Below are 18867 nucleotides of genomic sequence, written 5' to 3' on the forward strand. Positions count from 1 at the left end.
TGAGTAAATTATTGTCTGTAATTATGACTTGGTTTGGTTTCATACAATCCTTCGATAAACACTGAAAATAAACACAACCAAGGAATCACTTTACGTACTGTTTCTGTAGACTTGTCATTGGGCAGATGTTATTGGCTTTGGTGTTGTGCGTGATACTTTGCAAATATTCAACCCATCTCTACAAAAAGAACAAAACAGATTACAATAATTTATTAAAACATTGCTAACTTGTTTCTACTTTATAATAAACAAAACATACTCCAAAATATATGTTGTTATTTTGTGGTCACACATCAAGAGTTCAAGTCAGGGTCAAAGGTCAGAGGTTAAAGTTGTATATGGGCAATGTAAGTATCAGGCACTTCTACTTTCCCTGTGTGTTTGGTGAAAATGAGATGCACTGATACTAATCACTGATACTATCTATCTCAAACTTTATTTGTGAAGAGGTCATTGATCGAAAGCAGAGCTGATATATTTAGGTAGAGCATGTCATTCTGTTTGAATGTAATCTAAAAGTCAGATCATTCAACTTCACAACTACTTTACAGGGCAGACGCCAGTCTTTGCAAGGTGAAAGAGAACAATGATTTATTAGCTGCAGGTCATGTAATAGGGTGAGAGTAATCAGTCTTTAATAATTCACATATGAACATTTACAGGACACAACACCTTAACTTTGAAATCTCCATGTCATACAATTACAAAATATATCTTAACCTGCATGACTAGGGTGATTTATTGAAAATGAGCAATCCATATTTTAATGGAGTCATTCCATAAGTTTTGCAGTAGATTTGGTGTTGCAATTCTATATACACATACTCCAATTCTATTTGCATATGATGTGAAAGTCAGATCATAACACCTCATAAATAAGATTACCAGATGTGATACCAATCTTTGCAAGGTGAGAGGGGACAATGATTTATTAGCTGAGGGTCATGTAAAGGTGTGGATTAATTACCATACTTTAATTAATGTTTAAAATAACAAGAGTATATTTTGCTGTTCACATATATATGAACATTTACAGGACACAATTAACATCTTGATTTTAAAATCTTCATTCAATATCATATCTTATAAACTAAAGTTGAGTGATTTGGGGTGATTTACTGATATGAACAATCCATATTTCAAAGGAGGCATTCTTTAGATATATGCGCTGTAACTCAATGTAATGGATGGTATACATCTTACATCATGGGACAGATATGAATGTGTTTTAAATGTATCCCGTCATCTGTACATTCTAGTTCATTGCCATAGAGGGTAAAGATCTTGAGATTGATAACATTAATGGATTTAAAGAATGCTAAGTGTGTGTTTTTGAAGTAATGAAATCTACTGATCTGTATACTATACTTCATTGCTACAGAGGGTTAAGATCAGGGTCGTGGTGAAATACACTTAGCAAATCTGGCTTAGAATAAGACTGTTGTACTCTAGGTATTAAAGGTATTCTAGGAAAGCAACAAACTTAGGAGGTAAAAATCCCAAACAATACTGACCCTATTGTTTCAAGGGTTTTTTAGCTCCTATATGTACTTTGCTTATTTCCAACAATGCCTCACCCCAGCTCCCGTCTATTTAAGCCAATTTTCATAACTTTATCTTAGAGAGGTCAAATGTTGCAGGGTTGGTGATAATTACATTACTGGGTTTGCTCCCTAAACATAAAGAATTTGCAGCTATGACAAAACCAGTCTCATCATTGTCCAGGGGGACATCATGGTGAATAGACCATGATGGAGTTCTGGGTCATAGTGAATAGACTGTTACGAGGTCAGAGGTCATGGTATTGGTATGATAGTCTCACCTTTGCTGTAGCTGGGCTATCTGCAACCATTGTTGTGTAAGTAATGGTGACAAGATCTAAACCACTGCAAACAGTGATCGATCTTTCGTCCAGTTCTCTTGAGCCATCTGGATCCATAACAGAGTATATTTTGCTGTTTTCCTATAAGTAAACATACACAGCAAAGATAAAGACATTCAGTGGGTAAAATATTGATAATCATAGCATCTAGAATGTATGGTACATCTGCAATTTTTTTTTTGAATTTTCAACTTGACACCGACATTTATGAGTTTTCCATAGACAGTGGAAGAAAAGGACTGAAAAGCCAACAAAACATCAAAGTAAAAGCTCTGTTAACTCATGCTAGTTTGGTTTGAATCTAACTGTGATGCTAGTACCTTGACACTGATATCTCTCAACTGTTTATGGTTTTCTAAGATAACAATAATTATAAATCGTCAGGAAACATTTCGTCATGGATCATCTATTTAAAGGTTTCTGTAGATTATGTATTACAGTCCATCAAGAAATAGTCTGGAGTCCATGATGTCTTATTCTACAATGAAGGACATGTAATGGTATAGATTAACCACTCATTGAGAATGAGTAGTACACATATTCCTTTGCATACTACTAGATTCATCAAAGCCATCAAAACAGAAGAAAAGCAGACTTGACTTCCATCAACTGGAAATTATGAGTGTACACTTTATTCAATAAAATTGGGAGCACCCATGAAGAATACTAAAGGCTTATCCTTGCAAGACATGACAATATTAGCAAAGTACTAGAAAAACGTTGCCTTTTGGGTTTAGATGACACGCCCTTTGGACACTTTAATGGGTTTAATGTGGCTCTGTTATGCATTTGACATGCATAGACTGAGTAATGCATCTATTAAGACTTCTAATAATTCACTCAGAATATACTCTATGGTTTCTTCTGTCAGTCAGTCGTGATTCGTATTAAATTACGTACATGGAGCAGATCAACTACTCTTAGATTATCACCTCACAATCCTTTAGTATACATGTACTTGACCAACTACTTGTTGGCGATCACTAGAAGACAACTCTTCTTTGAATGTCATCATAAACCATGTCTTCATGTATAATGTCATACGCTTATCAATTTATCAACCAGGTAATAAAATCTTTACATTTCTTTTTTTATCGATGGTGATGCTGGAGATGTCGTGATAAGCAGATACTGACCACACAGCTGTAAAAACCACCTCTTGATAAGCATAACACAATTCATCAATCATAGTTTGTGTTAGATTTTGACAGGTTAATGGATGATCTGGTAAGAGGGCAATGACAGATTAAGATTTCACTCCTGTATGTTCAAGGTTTCTGATCAACTTCCTTGATTACATGGGATTGATAAATTGATTGACAGATTTTAATCACCAGTCTTATCAGGTATAACAATATGCAATGAATACACCTTTAATGAAAATACTAATGAAGCAATCAGTTCTTTACGAGTAGTAGGTCTGACAAGATATTGTGAAGGTTAAGAGCTTGCTATGCTACACTTGTAGGGAATCCCCCACAAAGCTGTCTAGACTGAATAGAAAAACTGCTGGGATTCAAATATACTGATTACAGATTAGAACAGCTACAAAAAATATTTGCCCAACATTAGTGTACCACTGTTCAATTGACAACATTCTTAAGTTCATTAGTCTTCTATTCTAAAACACAGTTTTGGGGACGGTGATGTCCTGATGACTACAGAGCCCATGCTGTCCTCACAGCACTGCAATTACACTTCCCTGTCTTTAAACTTTGATAACAACTATATACTTCATTTTATCTTCCTTGGGCATTTATTACAATCTAGGTAGGTAGGTAGGTGGGTGGGTGGGTGGGTGGGTAGGTGGTTACATGTAGGTAGGTACTAAAGGTAGGTAGGTAGGTTCTTTCTAATCTAAATAGTTTCAAAGTGCATGCAGAATACAAAGGAATGACAACATCAGAAAAGGTATTGTAGGTTCTGGGCAAAGAATATTCCTTTGATAATTTGGGAACAATTCTAATCAAGTCCATGCTACTTTTCTTCATCATTAGCCATACTGAAAAACCATTCTGATCTTCTATTTATTACACACGCAATCTACAGAGTATGGCATGAAATAAATATGAAAAGAACTGAGAATGAAAATTATGTCAACCTATATTCAAGTGGTTTCAATTTGTTAATATTTGATATTGAGATGGAGCAATGAGGTGGACATTTCACTAGTCAGGGTACTACGAGTTTAGAAGGGATATGTTCTTTATAATTTCTACTACTCAGTCACGGACATCACTGTACTTTTTTGAAGGAGAACGCCACTCCAGGAAATAACGGAATTTTCATAAACTAAGAGAGTCAGCAGAAATAATAAATTTGTGGTTGCACACTGTTGAACCTATTCCCATCACTGAAGAACATCTCTCTTGAATATTCAGTGTTCAACTTGAACACATTATTGCTGCTGACTCCCATGATGCAATGCCCCATAGCAAAGATACCCTATAAAGGCACAAGATCACCTTGATGTTTCTTGGAAATCGCAGAGTAATTGATGTAACATCATGAAATGACTTGCCAGAATCCACAGTTCATGAAAATGTCTCTATTTCCTTGAGAGGCATTCAGCCTTACAGTACATTCTTTCTTTGTGGTTTGGGGTAATCGTAAACAAAACTAACAGTTGTTCATGAGACAAGTAACCTATAATCCTCAGCTAGTGAACTCCTCAAGACAATAAACGTACACAGATGAAAGGTGATCATGTGAAATGTGACCTTTACAACACTAGGATTCAATACGTTTAATATGTTTTCAATCCCATCTGTTGGTGATGTAACTGAAGATAATAAAGAAGTAGAATACAATGGCATACACCTTGTTTTGACAGAATGATAGATCATTTGACAGCATGTTGCTCAGACATTTTATTGATTAATATTATTATTTGTTGACACCACAATTTGCGATTTCATTCATAGCTATCAAAAAACCTGAAAATTTACACTTTAGTTTAGCTTTATTGACTCTCTGACAAAATATGTTTATTCTTTTTCCATGTACTGTATGTACATGTAATACTGTATCAATAATTAATGTGAGTATTTTCAACCCCTGTTACTGCTAAAGTGGTTGTTTCCCCAGAAATAATGGCTCTCAAGACATATGACACATATCACAATCATTAATAATGTATGATTAGAATTCATATGGGTATAGAGAGACTAATATCTGATATATTACATTACACAGACTTCAACAGCCATTATGCAAATGAAGTGTTAACTGACCAATCATTGAATTTCATCTCCAAATCCCCAAATTCATGTCTTTTCTAAGTTGCGCAAACACAAAACAATAATTTCCTTGTATTTTTATGTATCCTAAAGTCATTCATGATAGTGTGAGCTACAATAAGGCAAAGTTTCAGAGAAGAAGCAAAAAATATCATAATTTTGGATGAAAAATAGTCTAGAATTTTGAAGAATTACAAAAAGAAAGATATCTTCACATAAACAAATCTAAAATAGTCCTTCTCTGAAGCATATACACATCAAATATCAATTTGAAAGTTAAGCAGTTTCAGAGAAGAATTTGCCAACAAAGAAAGCTGATGGCCAGATGACAGGAAACAATGGACCTGCCACCTATTACCTTAGGTGTTACTAGAGTTTTGCTTAGGTGTTACTACAGTTAAACTATGCTTCAAGCTTATACATAAATGATTGATGTAGATATAAATGCTGATTGGTAACCAAATGTTATAGATATTGATGTGATTTTTGTATAAGCTTTGACACACAGAGTGAGAGGAAGACTACAGTGTCAGGTAGTGAAATTGATAACCGTCACACTCAGTCACTCCATAAAACATGGGATATCATTACCATACCAACACTATCACTCAACCCCTAGATCACTTATTACATCTAGCACTACTCTGTAGACTAATCTAATCATACTGATCAAATGCTAAAAATAGTATGTTCTTCAAGAAAATTGCATATAAATTAGGCAACTCAGAAGTTATATTCTGACTGATATACCATAACTGTATAGTAGGAATGCACAATGCTGTGGAGTAGCTCGTATTGGCAAGATTAAATTTACTCTGGTAATTGAATATAACTATTTTGTTATTATGTTTTCACTGGTCTTGGAAGATGCATAGAAAGTATTGTCCAAAAAAAGTAGTTTCTCTTGATTTAATTTGATAAGCCAATGAGTGGAATACAGTCTAATGAAAGGAAAGTACTGTTCCCTAGACTTCAAGGATGTCATTGGACACTTTTATAAAGCCCTAGTCTCCATTACTGTATGAATACTACAATTATTTTGTCATAGATTGAATAAATATCACTTTACAAGGACGTGCAAATGGCAATAAATCTCAAATAAATTAGTTCAGTAGACCTATTCCAATTTAATAGTCTATTTGAATTCATATCACGTACGCGGAATTCTGAACTTTTGTTTCAGTTTCCTGTTATTTCTAATTCCATAGTGACAATGTAATTTTGTTGAAATCTACATCATAGCAGAATGTAGGACTGTTGTTTAGCTTCCTGTTATTTCTAAATTCATTTGTGACAATGTAGTTATGTTTAAAATCTATAGAAGAGTTCATCATCTTGCAATATATGATGCTATACATTCATACTACTATAATATTATGTTGCAATTTGATGTGCAACTGGTAAGTTGTGGTAAGTCTACCCTTCAAGCCAATTTGATGTGCCACTGGTAAGTTGTGGTAAGTCTACCCTTCAAGCCAATTTGATGTGCCACTGGTAAGTTGTGGTAAGTCTACCCTTCAAGCCAATTTGATGTGCCACTGGTAAGTTGTGGTAAGTCTACCCTTCAAGTCAATTTGATGTGCCACTGGTAAGTTGTGATAAGAGTGCCTAAATCAAATTTGACATCCCACTGGTAAGTATTGATAAGTGTGCCTATATCCAATTTGACATGCCACTGGTAAGCTGTGGTAAGTGTGCCTGGTAAGCCAATTTGACATGCCACTGGTGATTAGTTGTGATAAGTGTGCTCTTTAAGACAATTTGACATGCCACTGGTAAATTGTGATAAGTGTGTCCTTTAAGCTAATTTGATGATCGACTTGTAAGTTATGATGGAGTGTGTCCTTTTAAGCCAATTTCTCAGACAATCAAATTATTCAAAATGATGATTGGGTCTTGAAAGAAGATTGCATGACATCAAATTGCACTTTAATTTGCTATATCCCATTGGAAGAGGGGGTGCCCTAGAGAACATAGGTGGCTTCCAGGTTTACATAGACTATGTTTGGTTTGCAACGCACAACTGCACAAGTCTTTTCACTTCACACTGAATAGGAAAGAATAAAAAATAAATCTATTTTCACTAGGTATACTAAAGGTACAACATATTGTTAATTGAGATTGTTCATTCTCAGACTAAGATTGTCATTTACACCTCTACATGAAAAGTCACTGTCCTGCAGTAACTCACCACGTATGATCAACATTGATCTCAATGGTGATGTGTTACGAACTCATGCCATGGGAACAGGTACAAATCATACATCACTGCTGCTGAGTCTTGAGAATTCTTGGCCTCTTAAACATGCCAGATCACCTCTTTGATAGGGATATTTGATCATTATGTTGTAATTCTAACCTGACGTTTAATGAAATGGTCAGTCATTTCACATACATGTATTTTGATACCACCATATTGTGTAAAACAACACAGTATTAGTGCCAGCAGTGGAGTGAACCCTTAAAGCTGTTGCAATGTTTGTGTAATTTTGTGTTTAAAATCTAGTTGAGAAGGATATTTCTTGACAATGTACAACACAATATACTGCCATGTACAATTTAGATGCTATCTGAATCTAAGTGTAAGCTTCCTCTCTTGTGAGTTTTTAATCAATTGTATCTTAAGCCGGAGCACCAAAACATCCATAGAAACTGAAGAAAACTTGGCCAACATATATTGTGCACCCTAGCACATTTTGAAACCCCTTATAAAATTGTTGTTGAATATTAAAAGTAACATTACAATTATGTATCCATGTTTCAGTCCAAGAATAGACTCTATATGTTTATATATGGATTGTTTTATCCCAATGTTATTACATAGAAAATTAGACAGGTGTATTTCATAAATATATACAGAAGAACTGAATATAAACTGTCTTGAAGTTTGCATTCTTTTTAACAGCCTCTTTGATGGACAGCTCAACACCCGTTGGAAAAGTTAATAAAGTTTTTGTCTCCTAAGATTTGTAAAAAATATCTTATGATTTGCTTTGTCTCCTTAGCTTTTATATTACTATAGTACTTTCCTGAAAGTGAATGAGTTGATATCTTGACAACAAATTGCTCTGTAGACTGAACTGAGTTAATGTTTGGCAAAACTGTCCAACACACACTAGATTGCATATTCTTGGAAAGTCATAATATGAAATATTGATGCTGGCTATGAAAGCATTCTGTAAGATGATGCACAGTACTTTTTCATGAAACAACAGACAAAACAGATTTGTGAGAACATACACCTGCTAGCGAAACACCTGTCAGTTTAATGACCTTTACAACATGAAAGAGAAATGATAGGATAACCTGAATATTCAGAGCATACTGTGAATAGAAAACAGAAATCCAATACACCTGTGTATGCCCCTAGGGAAAATGACTTGAAATCACATTGAAAGCTTCTAGGAATTTCAAGAATACCTTAAGTCAACTGTACCAGATGTAGGACATCACTGTATCATTTTACTGCCAGAGAAGCAATTTCCTGAAAAAGCTGCTTCACCTTAGCATGGTTCTGATATTGTTAACTTATCACTTTACAGTTTCAGCTGCCTGTTATACCTCCCCTGATGGAAACAAAACAGTCCCATCACCTCTGAAGCAATTTCATTGTCTTGTCTGATATCATTCTGATAACAAAAGTCCCATCATCTTTGAACTGCCCCGATCTGTAGGCATTCTGACCACTGGTGAACATTTATATATGCATAATAATGATGAAACTTGACTGACATTTATTTGCCTCTTTTGTTGAACAGTGTTTCTCATTCACAAGGTTACTCGAGTCATTTTAAAACTGAAATCACTTCAACTTTCAGTCTGTCTCTGTTCCTGTCTTTTCCAAATAAAAAAATACATAGTCATTGTATAAATCAAAGAGGTAGTATTCTCTAGAGATTGATGTTTTTAGATACTAAATCATGGCATGAGGTCCTTTGTGTATATAATCAATCAACTTTTTGACACTTGCTGCTGAAAATTGATTCTTTTGCTTGCACAACTAATCTAGCTGATTATTAAAATAAATCTAGATGTCCCTCTCTAATGCAGTACACTGCTGTGCATCAATCTCAGCTCATTTCACATTTAAATGAGTTCACTATTATGATATATCCTACATGGTACAAAGTCAGTTACAGTTAACAGGATCAATCTCAGCTCATTTCACATGAAGTATCTAATATATGTTGGAAATAGTTACCACTTCTCTAGTTCACAACACAAAGCTTGGACTGTTCTATATCTAAATGAGTTCTCTGTGAAGTACCCTATATCTTTAAGAACCAGTTACCATTTCCCTAGTTAACAGCATAAAGCTTGGGTCAGTTCACATTTAAAAGAGTCCACTATGAAGTACTTTAATGGTAGAACCATTTCAAAAGTTCCTAACAGTTAATAGCACAAAGCTTGGACTGTTCTATATCTAAATGAGTTCTCTGTGAAGTACCCTATATCTTAGAACCAGTTACCATTTCCCTAGTTAACAGCATAAAGCTTGGGTCAGTTCACATTTAAAAGAGTCCACTATGAAGTACTTTAATGGTAGAACCATTTCAAAAGTTCCTAACAGTTAATAGCACAAAGCTTGGACTGTTCTATATCTAAATGAGTTCTCTGTGAAGTACCCTATATCTTAGAACCAGTTACCATTTCCCTAGTTAACAGCATAAAGCTTGGGTCAGTTCACATTTAAAAGAGTCCACTATGAAGTACTTTAATGGTAGAACCACTTCAAAAGTTCCTAACAGTTAATAGCACAAAGCTTGGACTGTTCTATATCTAAATGAGTTCTCTGTACCCTATATGTTAAAACCAGTTACCACTTCCCTAGTTAACAGCATAATTAAGCTTGGGTCATGTCACATTTAAAAAATAAAAGAGTCCACTCTGAATTACTACCCTATATGGTACAGCCAGTTAACAGTTCCCCAGTTAACAGCATAAAGCTTGGGTTATTTCCCATTTGAAAGACTTTCAATATGATGTACCCTATACAGTAGAAAACGTTAACTGTTCCTTACAGTTCAACAGCATTGCTGGAAACATAGTACTGTATAACTTTATATCACGTGAGTCTATTACTATACATTGCAACTAATTGTTTCCTTCACATGATATGTTAATTCACAATTGTTATACAAGTACTTAAATTAAAAGCTAAATTATTAATATCTTATAAAGATTTTCTAAAGCATTATCATAGTATGCTTCCTATACCCAAATGTACTCTCCTATCAGTATGCTGTTCACATAAAATTTATATCTTGTAGTTGGTCACAGTGGTGCACAATTTATGATAACATCACATAGATGAAATTCTTTCCATCAAAATGAAATTACATCATCTGATATACACATTGCACCGCTAATACTAATAGCCAGACATACAGTGGAAGAGATTTGATCAGCATGATCAGTTGGCACTCAGCTGTGTCTCCATATCAGATCAATTTCACATTATCATATACATTTCATCTAAACCGTCAAATTGTAACTTACTTAAATTCAATACACCAATTCTAATCTGTATGTAGCCTTGCAAATGACAATTTTCAAGAGAATTGTGGTTTTTGATTTCAATTATAGATGATAGTCAAGCAATGAATGAAGGTAATTTTCTAAAATTTTGTCTTACCTTAATGATATTATCATTAATGGTGTTTTTGAGTTTTCTAGCAAATTCATTTTTAATATATATCACTATTCAAAAATTATTTGAATATCATTATTCAAAAATTACTGAGCTCTGATAGTTTGATAGTGAATCACACAATGTCAGCTTGAAATTTTTATTGGCTTTCCATTTTGGGTTATTTTCCTTAGAACATGGTCGTACCTTGTTTTTGAAATGATGAGTTTTATTGTCTGATATATTTCATCATTATGAGACAGGGATTGGTGCAAGGAAAACACAAATGAATTTCTTTAAACCTGTTTTATTGTAACAAGTAAAGATGTTGGGTCCATTTCTTTGCATTTTGCATGAATGTGACTGCAAACGTTGAACAACCATAACCATGATCAAGATGATGTTACTGTTCAAAAATCAAGTTCAGCAGTTGAACATGACTTAACTCCCCACCCCTCACCCAACCACACACACACATAGGAACTTTGCTTCATGACCTTACATGGCATCCTGATACAGTGATGTAACATTAATGCAATCTGCTCCACAGTGTGATGGTAAACACTATGGGACTTCTATTACAAAGCTGCCTGTTCAGTTAATATTTTCACTGCTTCATTTATAAGATTTATCAGTTGCTTATTGAACCAAAACTACTCTCACACCATAGTTGAGTCCAAACTACATTTGTGCAGCTAACATTGTCAATTCTACTGTATTTCATTGTCACCATCACTGTCTGAGTTGTAATAGCGTAAGAAAAATGAAGTATGTCAAAAATTCACGGTGATGGATTAAAGCAGATTTACTGGTGAAGACATGCTTTTGACAGAATTTAATAGATCATCATTGATTACTGTGAAAGGAAATCTTGACTTAAAAGCCTTTATATTGTATTAGGTAGTACTAGCGTATGTTGTATTGAGTACCACAACTTTTATGAACTGATTCACTCGTCTATTTCCTCTTAATAATTACTGACATGTGGGAAAAACTTTTTTTTTCATTGATTTCTACGCACATTATTATTATTCAGATTTTTCTTCAAGTAATTCAAGTTGCACTACATGATAGATTCTCATCATTGATCTTTATATCGGAAATCTCTATCTGGCTACTAGTGTTGTGTTAGCAGAAATATGGGCTCTGGCTTGTGAGAATGCACACTATATAAAACACATTTTTTACTTTCACTATTCCAAATTTCATCCTTTTTGTCAGTGTTTTTGTAGGGTGTTTGCGTTAAAAGTTTTGTAGTAGTTACAATCTTCACTGCTGTACTAGGGAGTTCATTGACAAATAGACAACTTAGTTTGCCTGAAAAAGCACCACTCTTTTTTTTTAGTAGTCTTATGATGGATCAGGCTGAAAAACACATTACGAACAATCTGATAAGATGGAAATATACACGTGTATTGATTTATTGTGAAAATAATAACATGTTCAGTATCTCAAATAATCTTGCAAGAAAAATAGGCATCACTAAAGATTACAGATACATGCTGAAAAATGTTTATGTCACAGTTGGATGTGAATTTTGCCCATCAATTTTCTGATCATGCAATAAAATATTACCAAATGTTACCCAAAGGCTTCTATAACCAATAAATAGTTTTTGAGCTGTGTATGCTGATGTGTTACATATATCTCATATGTGTTCTGAATAGTGTTATAGATAAACTCTGGATTATTTATTAGTCTACAGACCATTACAAAATGTTGAAACAAGGAATCCAAAAATGCCTTCCTGTCTTATGATACACACTGTCACTGAGTTCCACGCTCCTTATCAAAATCCAGTTGCATCTGTTTCTCTCAGCAAAGGAAGTGGGTGCTCAAACTAGCTTTACATTCTCAGTAAAGGGAGTGGTTGTTCAAAGTATTTTTATCTATGGTAATTACGTTAACAGCAGCATGCGAGGTACTACATGAAGTAATTTGTAACCAAACAACACACATTTCTTTTACAACATAATACTAATCAGACTAAGATTATTCACCAATTCATTTTTACTTTCCTGGTGACGTATTAGTAGCTCATAAAATATTTATTAATAAAATTACTTTCAACAGGACATATAACCTCTCTTCACTCACTTCATAAATTTAATCAGAGTCTGTATATTTCAAATTACTGTGTTCATTTCCCTAATTAAAGTTATGAAAAACAACCTTTTTCATTTTTCATATTCATCAAGAACTGTCAACTATATCAATCTATTAATATGCCCCTTTTCAGTCTGTTTGATGAGGAAGTTTGAAGCAGATATGAACTGTAAGTGCTTCTTTGGGATAGTATCTCAAGAGAGAAGGCTGAAATAAGAACATTATTTCATTATCATAGGGTTACATCTGCTAATCAATAAACTCATTTTGTTAAAATTGTACTACATTTGCTTCACTTGTGTAACATATATCCATCAAGTTTGATCTTATTAACATAATTTCCATTTTTAAGTTTAAGCAAATATCACAACTCTCGATACTACTCATTATGCAAATTAGCCAAATTAATATGCATACAATAGTTTCATCCACCAGCATTTGCTTCATTTGATTTTAGCCAATGGCATTTGGAATAATGCAATTATTGATAGAATGTTTTAATTATAAATTAAATGCAACATAATTTGTACATTGTAAGTTGTAAAATATATTTTGCCAGGTATACAATGTAGGTCTAACAAATCCCACTTTAGATACATTTTTGTATATAACAAAAACAGCATTAAAATTGTGTAAAAAATTTCATGCACAAAACTTACCACTTCCAGCCATAGCCGTAACAATTTCTTTTTATTTGAATTACTTCAACAAGTTTTTGAAATAATGGTGACAATGAGAAAATGACTAAATAGTTAAATGCAAATAAATTTCACTAACATAATAGTCAGACTGCTTCACCCATAATAGTATATATCTGCAAGTTATATATCTGCCAAGTATAGTTCATTTATTAGAATCCTTCTCTAGATTGAGGAATAGTATGCAAATTAGGATAATTAATATGCACAAATTTCACTCAAAAAATAGTGTCTGCATAGTTTCATGAAATTTCAACACCAAATTTCATTTTATACTAGCAATAGTTTTTGATATATTGATGACAAAGATAGATGACTGACAGGAATATTGATCTGTTAACAGATGCCCAGTATTTCCAAAAAGATCCACAGTAATAATGACACTGAACAGTTTAAAGGCTCAGTGAATAAATGAACATGGCAACTAAAACCAACACAATGTCACAATAGAATCTTCCTGAAAAAGCCCACTCAAGTGTGAAACTAGCTGAAGATTTAAGCTGTATTTGCACTCATTTTATGCTACTGATACAAGTACATTAGCTACTTTCCAAATTCACATTTAATTTGTCGCAACAGAATGACGATTCCATAAAATTCCTATCATTAAAAAGAATAGGTAAAGGTTAATGCATTTTAAAGTAGTCTAATTTTTTAACACTTAACAATTTGTTGATTTGAAGTGTAAAACTACACACAATATTCATAGTAATCTTTCATTTACAACAATCTACCTTCAATCTCCAAATGTTCTTTTGTTGACTTTTGTTGAATGCGTCTACTGTCTGTAACAGCAAAGGTCTACGTGCAGATGTACACTTTACATTTACTCATTAATGTTGCACAAGTGCATTGAGACAGTATGGCTGCAGTCATGCTGATTTGTTTGCTGATGACAAAAGCACAGAGATTGATAGTTTAATGGCAACCATGTACCATGTGTGATACACTTCAATTAACAGGTAAAAGTGTTATCTGTATGTATGTTGTAGAAAGGCACCATACTGTCCAGCTTTGTTTATCTCCTCTGATCATCTGGATTTTAATAGATAATAGGATAAATAATGCATAGCTGAAAAACATATACAGCTGGTTTGTATATAAATATGAATATTGCCAGGGTAGGAGGAATATACTGACTACACCTATTTTCTCTGCCTATCAACTATAATTTATGTCTACCCTGCCTTTTTCACTAATCTTCAAACAAACACACTACTACTAAGACCGGGTTATTGATGACTGCTACTGTTGTACAGTGTGGAAAATATGCATACTCATCAACTGCTCATCTGGTCATAAAGAGCTTTTTTGAGCAATTACTTTTTTTATGCAGGTACTTTTATCACTCAAAATACATACATCCTACGTTTTTGCGAATAGATGAGACAAGATATTTATGAAGACCTTATGTTCTTTTATTTCATTTTAATGGTAGGTAAGATTTCAAGGCCTGTCAGTAATTTGAACTATCCTAATGAAGCCCGGTGATATATTTCCAATAATGAATGGTGGGACAGCTATTGCTCATTAATTTTACATGATAGATATCCCAGTAGTGTTGTTAGCATCATTGCTGGCATTAGACGTACATAAAGATCCAAATGCAATACTGAGGCATATTAAATAGACATGTATTTCTGTATTTTCACTTTTGTAAACTTTTTTTCCAGCTGGACATGATAGAAGAACAGTTGACAATAAGCACTGATCCTGTATTTAGTACAATAATAATTTGTACATACTGGTAAATAACATGTTTGATAATAAATAATATCATTTAATTACTTCTTCTTTCATACACTGTGACAATTTTCATGACATTTATACACAAAAACACACCTAACAGCATAAAATACTCCCTCTCAGCCAAAAACATTCAAATCTATCAGCACATTTGTCTGTTGTAGCATTCACTTTCTTACTCAACCAATTTCTACAGAGCATCAAAACATCTAACACGGGAAGGTGTTAACCACAGTTTGATCACATTCACAAATACACACACACACATACATAAACACACACACACACACAAACACATACACACAGAGCAACCCAGACCAACAGACACACATTTTTCTTACGTGTGTATATCACACTACTGAACCTAAGTTCAGTTGCATTCACAAATAGAGCAAATGGTAATGGCAAAACATGGTGAAAAACTTAGTGATATGAGCAAGTGAACGTACTTGTAATCATTTTAACTGCGTCAGCACTTTTAAATAATTCCTCATGTTTAGATTACGTGGCAAAATTTAATAATGCTCCCAGTTTCTGATGATGCTGAATACTAACTATCATTACCACACAATTACTTTGGCACAAACGTATCACACATACAAAATAATACAGAGTACAGACAGACAAACACACACTTCCTCAGGATGATCCAGACTAGCCACTAATTCACTCATTCTAGTTTATTCATTGCACATGTTGATTACTTCTATCAAACATTTCCAATTTACCATCTAATTTTTCAAACTAATCACAGTAGTCTTTGCATAAAAACAGCTTTTCTACAAATGCACCCCCAGATAGTCTTTAATTAAATAGTTTTTTTTCATTATAAGACACTTTTAATTTGATTTCATACTGTTTTATTACTTTTAGTTTTTATACCTCAGACAGTCTTTAATGAATTGTTTTTTTTGTCATAACTGAGACTACTATAAATTTGTTCATAATTTTTCATTAGTTTTCTATCATCAGGATACCTGTCATTTCCCTTGAGTTCTAATCATATTGAAATCAGAACACTTTATTACTTTTGAAGTTGGTTTTAGGACCCTAGTATTAAATAGAACTTATGGTAACAATCTAGTAAAACTGGTAAAAACATTCCCACACACATACACCATAATTTTCGTGGGGACCCAATGATAGGGAAACTCAAGTAGATTTGACCTCCAAATGACAATACTGCTCAGACAACATATCATCATTTGACACTTCTCTGTTTGAAATGAAAACTAAGAATGAGATTATATGACCAGCACAAATGACATTCAATATTTCATTTAGATTTACTGTTTTGGAAGCATTATCACCTATTAGGTGTGTAGTTACCAACAACAGATAATATTAATATACATAATGAAGCCTTGATGTCTGGAGAAGAACAAATAGATCCCAATGGGACACAGTATAGAATGGTATATATGAAAAAAGGATCAATAATCTACCAGTTTGCCAGTTAATATTCTAGGAATGTTCTTTTATAACTTCTTTTATTAATGCTTTCAGAAACCTTCAGTGATTGGTTTAGATTGTGTCACATGGTATGGACTAGTGTCCAATAGTGATCTAAACTAGGGAATATTCATTTTCTATTTTCCCTAGGGCACTATTAACATAGCATGGGAGTCCTGCCAGTGATTTGCTTTGACTATGGCAGAATGGCTGCCTTAGAATGTGATGTGTTATAAACTCTCATTGCCTAACATTATTAGGGCACTAACAAACAAGTATAACAAATTCACAGTAGAATTAATACAAACAAATGGGTATAACTATGTGAACTCCAGGTACTCAAGATCATAAAATACATCATGCAAATGCTGCCAGGACCAGACTATAGTAAAATGTAGAATGTTCCTAGTCAAATGAAAGTATCACTACAGTGTGAAATGTTTACCAAAAAGGATCACTACGAATCTCAATAATACTACTTCTTGTTATAAACTGACATTTGGGTAGAATAAGAATGTGTAACACCTCTGCTTCTTTACAGCAAGATTAATATATTTCATGTGGGCAGAACCACAATATGTAGGATTTTGTTAGGATAAGCTTCCCTCTAACATGTGGGTTATAAGAGTATAATGACACTGTATATACTTCAAGTAGGAGGGCCAAGTGGAATCGTGATGGTTGAATGGTTAAAGTAGCCAGCTTGGGATCTTAAGGTTGTCAGTTCAAGTCTCACTGCTGGTATTTGATTCAAAATGGCTAGAGGGCAATTGGGCAGTGTTTTAATCACAAATGATTTTGTTACGACAAACTCACATTTGAGCACATTTGGACACTCACCATTGGGTAGTTATGATCAGCATTTTGATTTCAAATGGACAAATTCAGCTATTATTAACTGGGCAAAATGTTGGCAGGGTCCACATTTGTAAAATTAACAGCAATAACATTTGAAATGGACAAATTTCAATTCTGGCCATCAAGATATAAACTAAATGGTATCACCATATTTTTAGTAGAACATTAAATGTTAACTATGTAGATACAATTAACATTACAGCTTTAAATAACCATCATAAAGATAGCAACATCGGCCATATTCAGTTGGAATTATTCAGTTTTGACTTTCACCATGTGGACACAATCAGCTTTGAATTTGCAAAGTTGGCAAAATCACCATATTCATGTGTACAAATTTAGTTTTGACCATGTGGACACAATCACCATTTTTCTTTAAATGGCCTTCATAAAGTTATTAATGCTTAATGGGCATGATTACCATCGCCATCATTGAGATATGATCACCATCATTGTAAACTTGTGTCCTTTCACCAAGAGGAACCCTTTAGTCGTGGCCAACTGGACAAATCATCATCACTGTTTTAAATGTGATCATGTCTATAAGGGTATAAATCAGTTTCATAAACTTTGAAACTTCATTGTGCTTTCTTTGGACGGAATTAGCGTTTACCAAAATGGACAAAATCACCATGGATAAGTATTCTGTAACTTGTTATTAAAAGTGGTATCACCATATTTTCAGTTGACAATGAATTACATTTTTGACTTTGCTTATAATCACCATTTTAGCTTTAAATGGCCCTTTCAAGTTAGCCACATCACAATATTCATGTGTAGAAATTCAGTTTTGACTGTTTTGACCATGTGGACACAATCAGCTTTAAATGGCACCTTCTTAAAGTTAGCAACACCATCATACTCAACTGAATATATCTCAGTTTTCACCATGTGGACACAATCACCGTTACTGGTTAATGGGCATGGTTACCATCACCCTAATGTTGATATGATCAGTACTTTATAGCAGTATCACCAACAGGGAAAATTTGGCTGTAACTCTTTGGACTAATCATTACCACTTTAAATGTGCAGTATCACTATCAGCATCACTCCTTCTATGATCACATATGAAATGTGAGTAGAATCAACCACTGTAAACATATATAATAGTATCGACATATTACAAGTGGAGAGCATTTGAGACTTAATGTATCACCACGATAGACATAATTATTCAGTTGTAACTGACTGGAAAGAATCACAATTACTGCTTTGCATGAACCATATTTGCTGTCACTCTTTCTATGAGTAGGG

At 33.7% G+C, this 18867-nt stretch overlaps 1 protein-coding gene across 6 annotated transcripts in view; it reads right to left on the bottom strand.

The window, feature by feature from the left end:
* LOC144443488 (1-phosphatidylinositol 4,5-bisphosphate phosphodiesterase beta-4-like) overlaps positions 1 to 18867 on the bottom strand; it is a 104042-nt gene that overhangs the window by 29324 nt on the left and 55851 nt on the right. For 5 of the 6 annotated variants that reach the window (XM_078133024.1, XM_078132998.1, XM_078133007.1 and 2 more), the window contains exons 1-2: positions 1823 to 1959; positions 99 to 178 (exon numbers count right to left, since the gene is read on the bottom strand). In XM_078133024.1, coding sequence (XP_077989150.1) covers positions 99 to 178; positions 1823 to 1939 — 197 coding nt within the window. In that variant the 5' untranslated portion in view covers positions 1940 to 1959. Of the gene's footprint in view, positions 1 to 98; positions 179 to 1822; positions 1964 to 18867 lie in introns of those variants that run through there. The other variant, XM_078132981.1, reaches the window with a different exon arrangement.

This window comes from Glandiceps talaboti, chromosome 2 (genome assembly GCF_964340395.1).
Source record: "Glandiceps talaboti chromosome 2, keGlaTala1.1, whole genome shotgun sequence".
Taxonomy (NCBI): domain Eukaryota; kingdom Metazoa; phylum Hemichordata; class Enteropneusta; family Spengelidae; genus Glandiceps; species Glandiceps talaboti.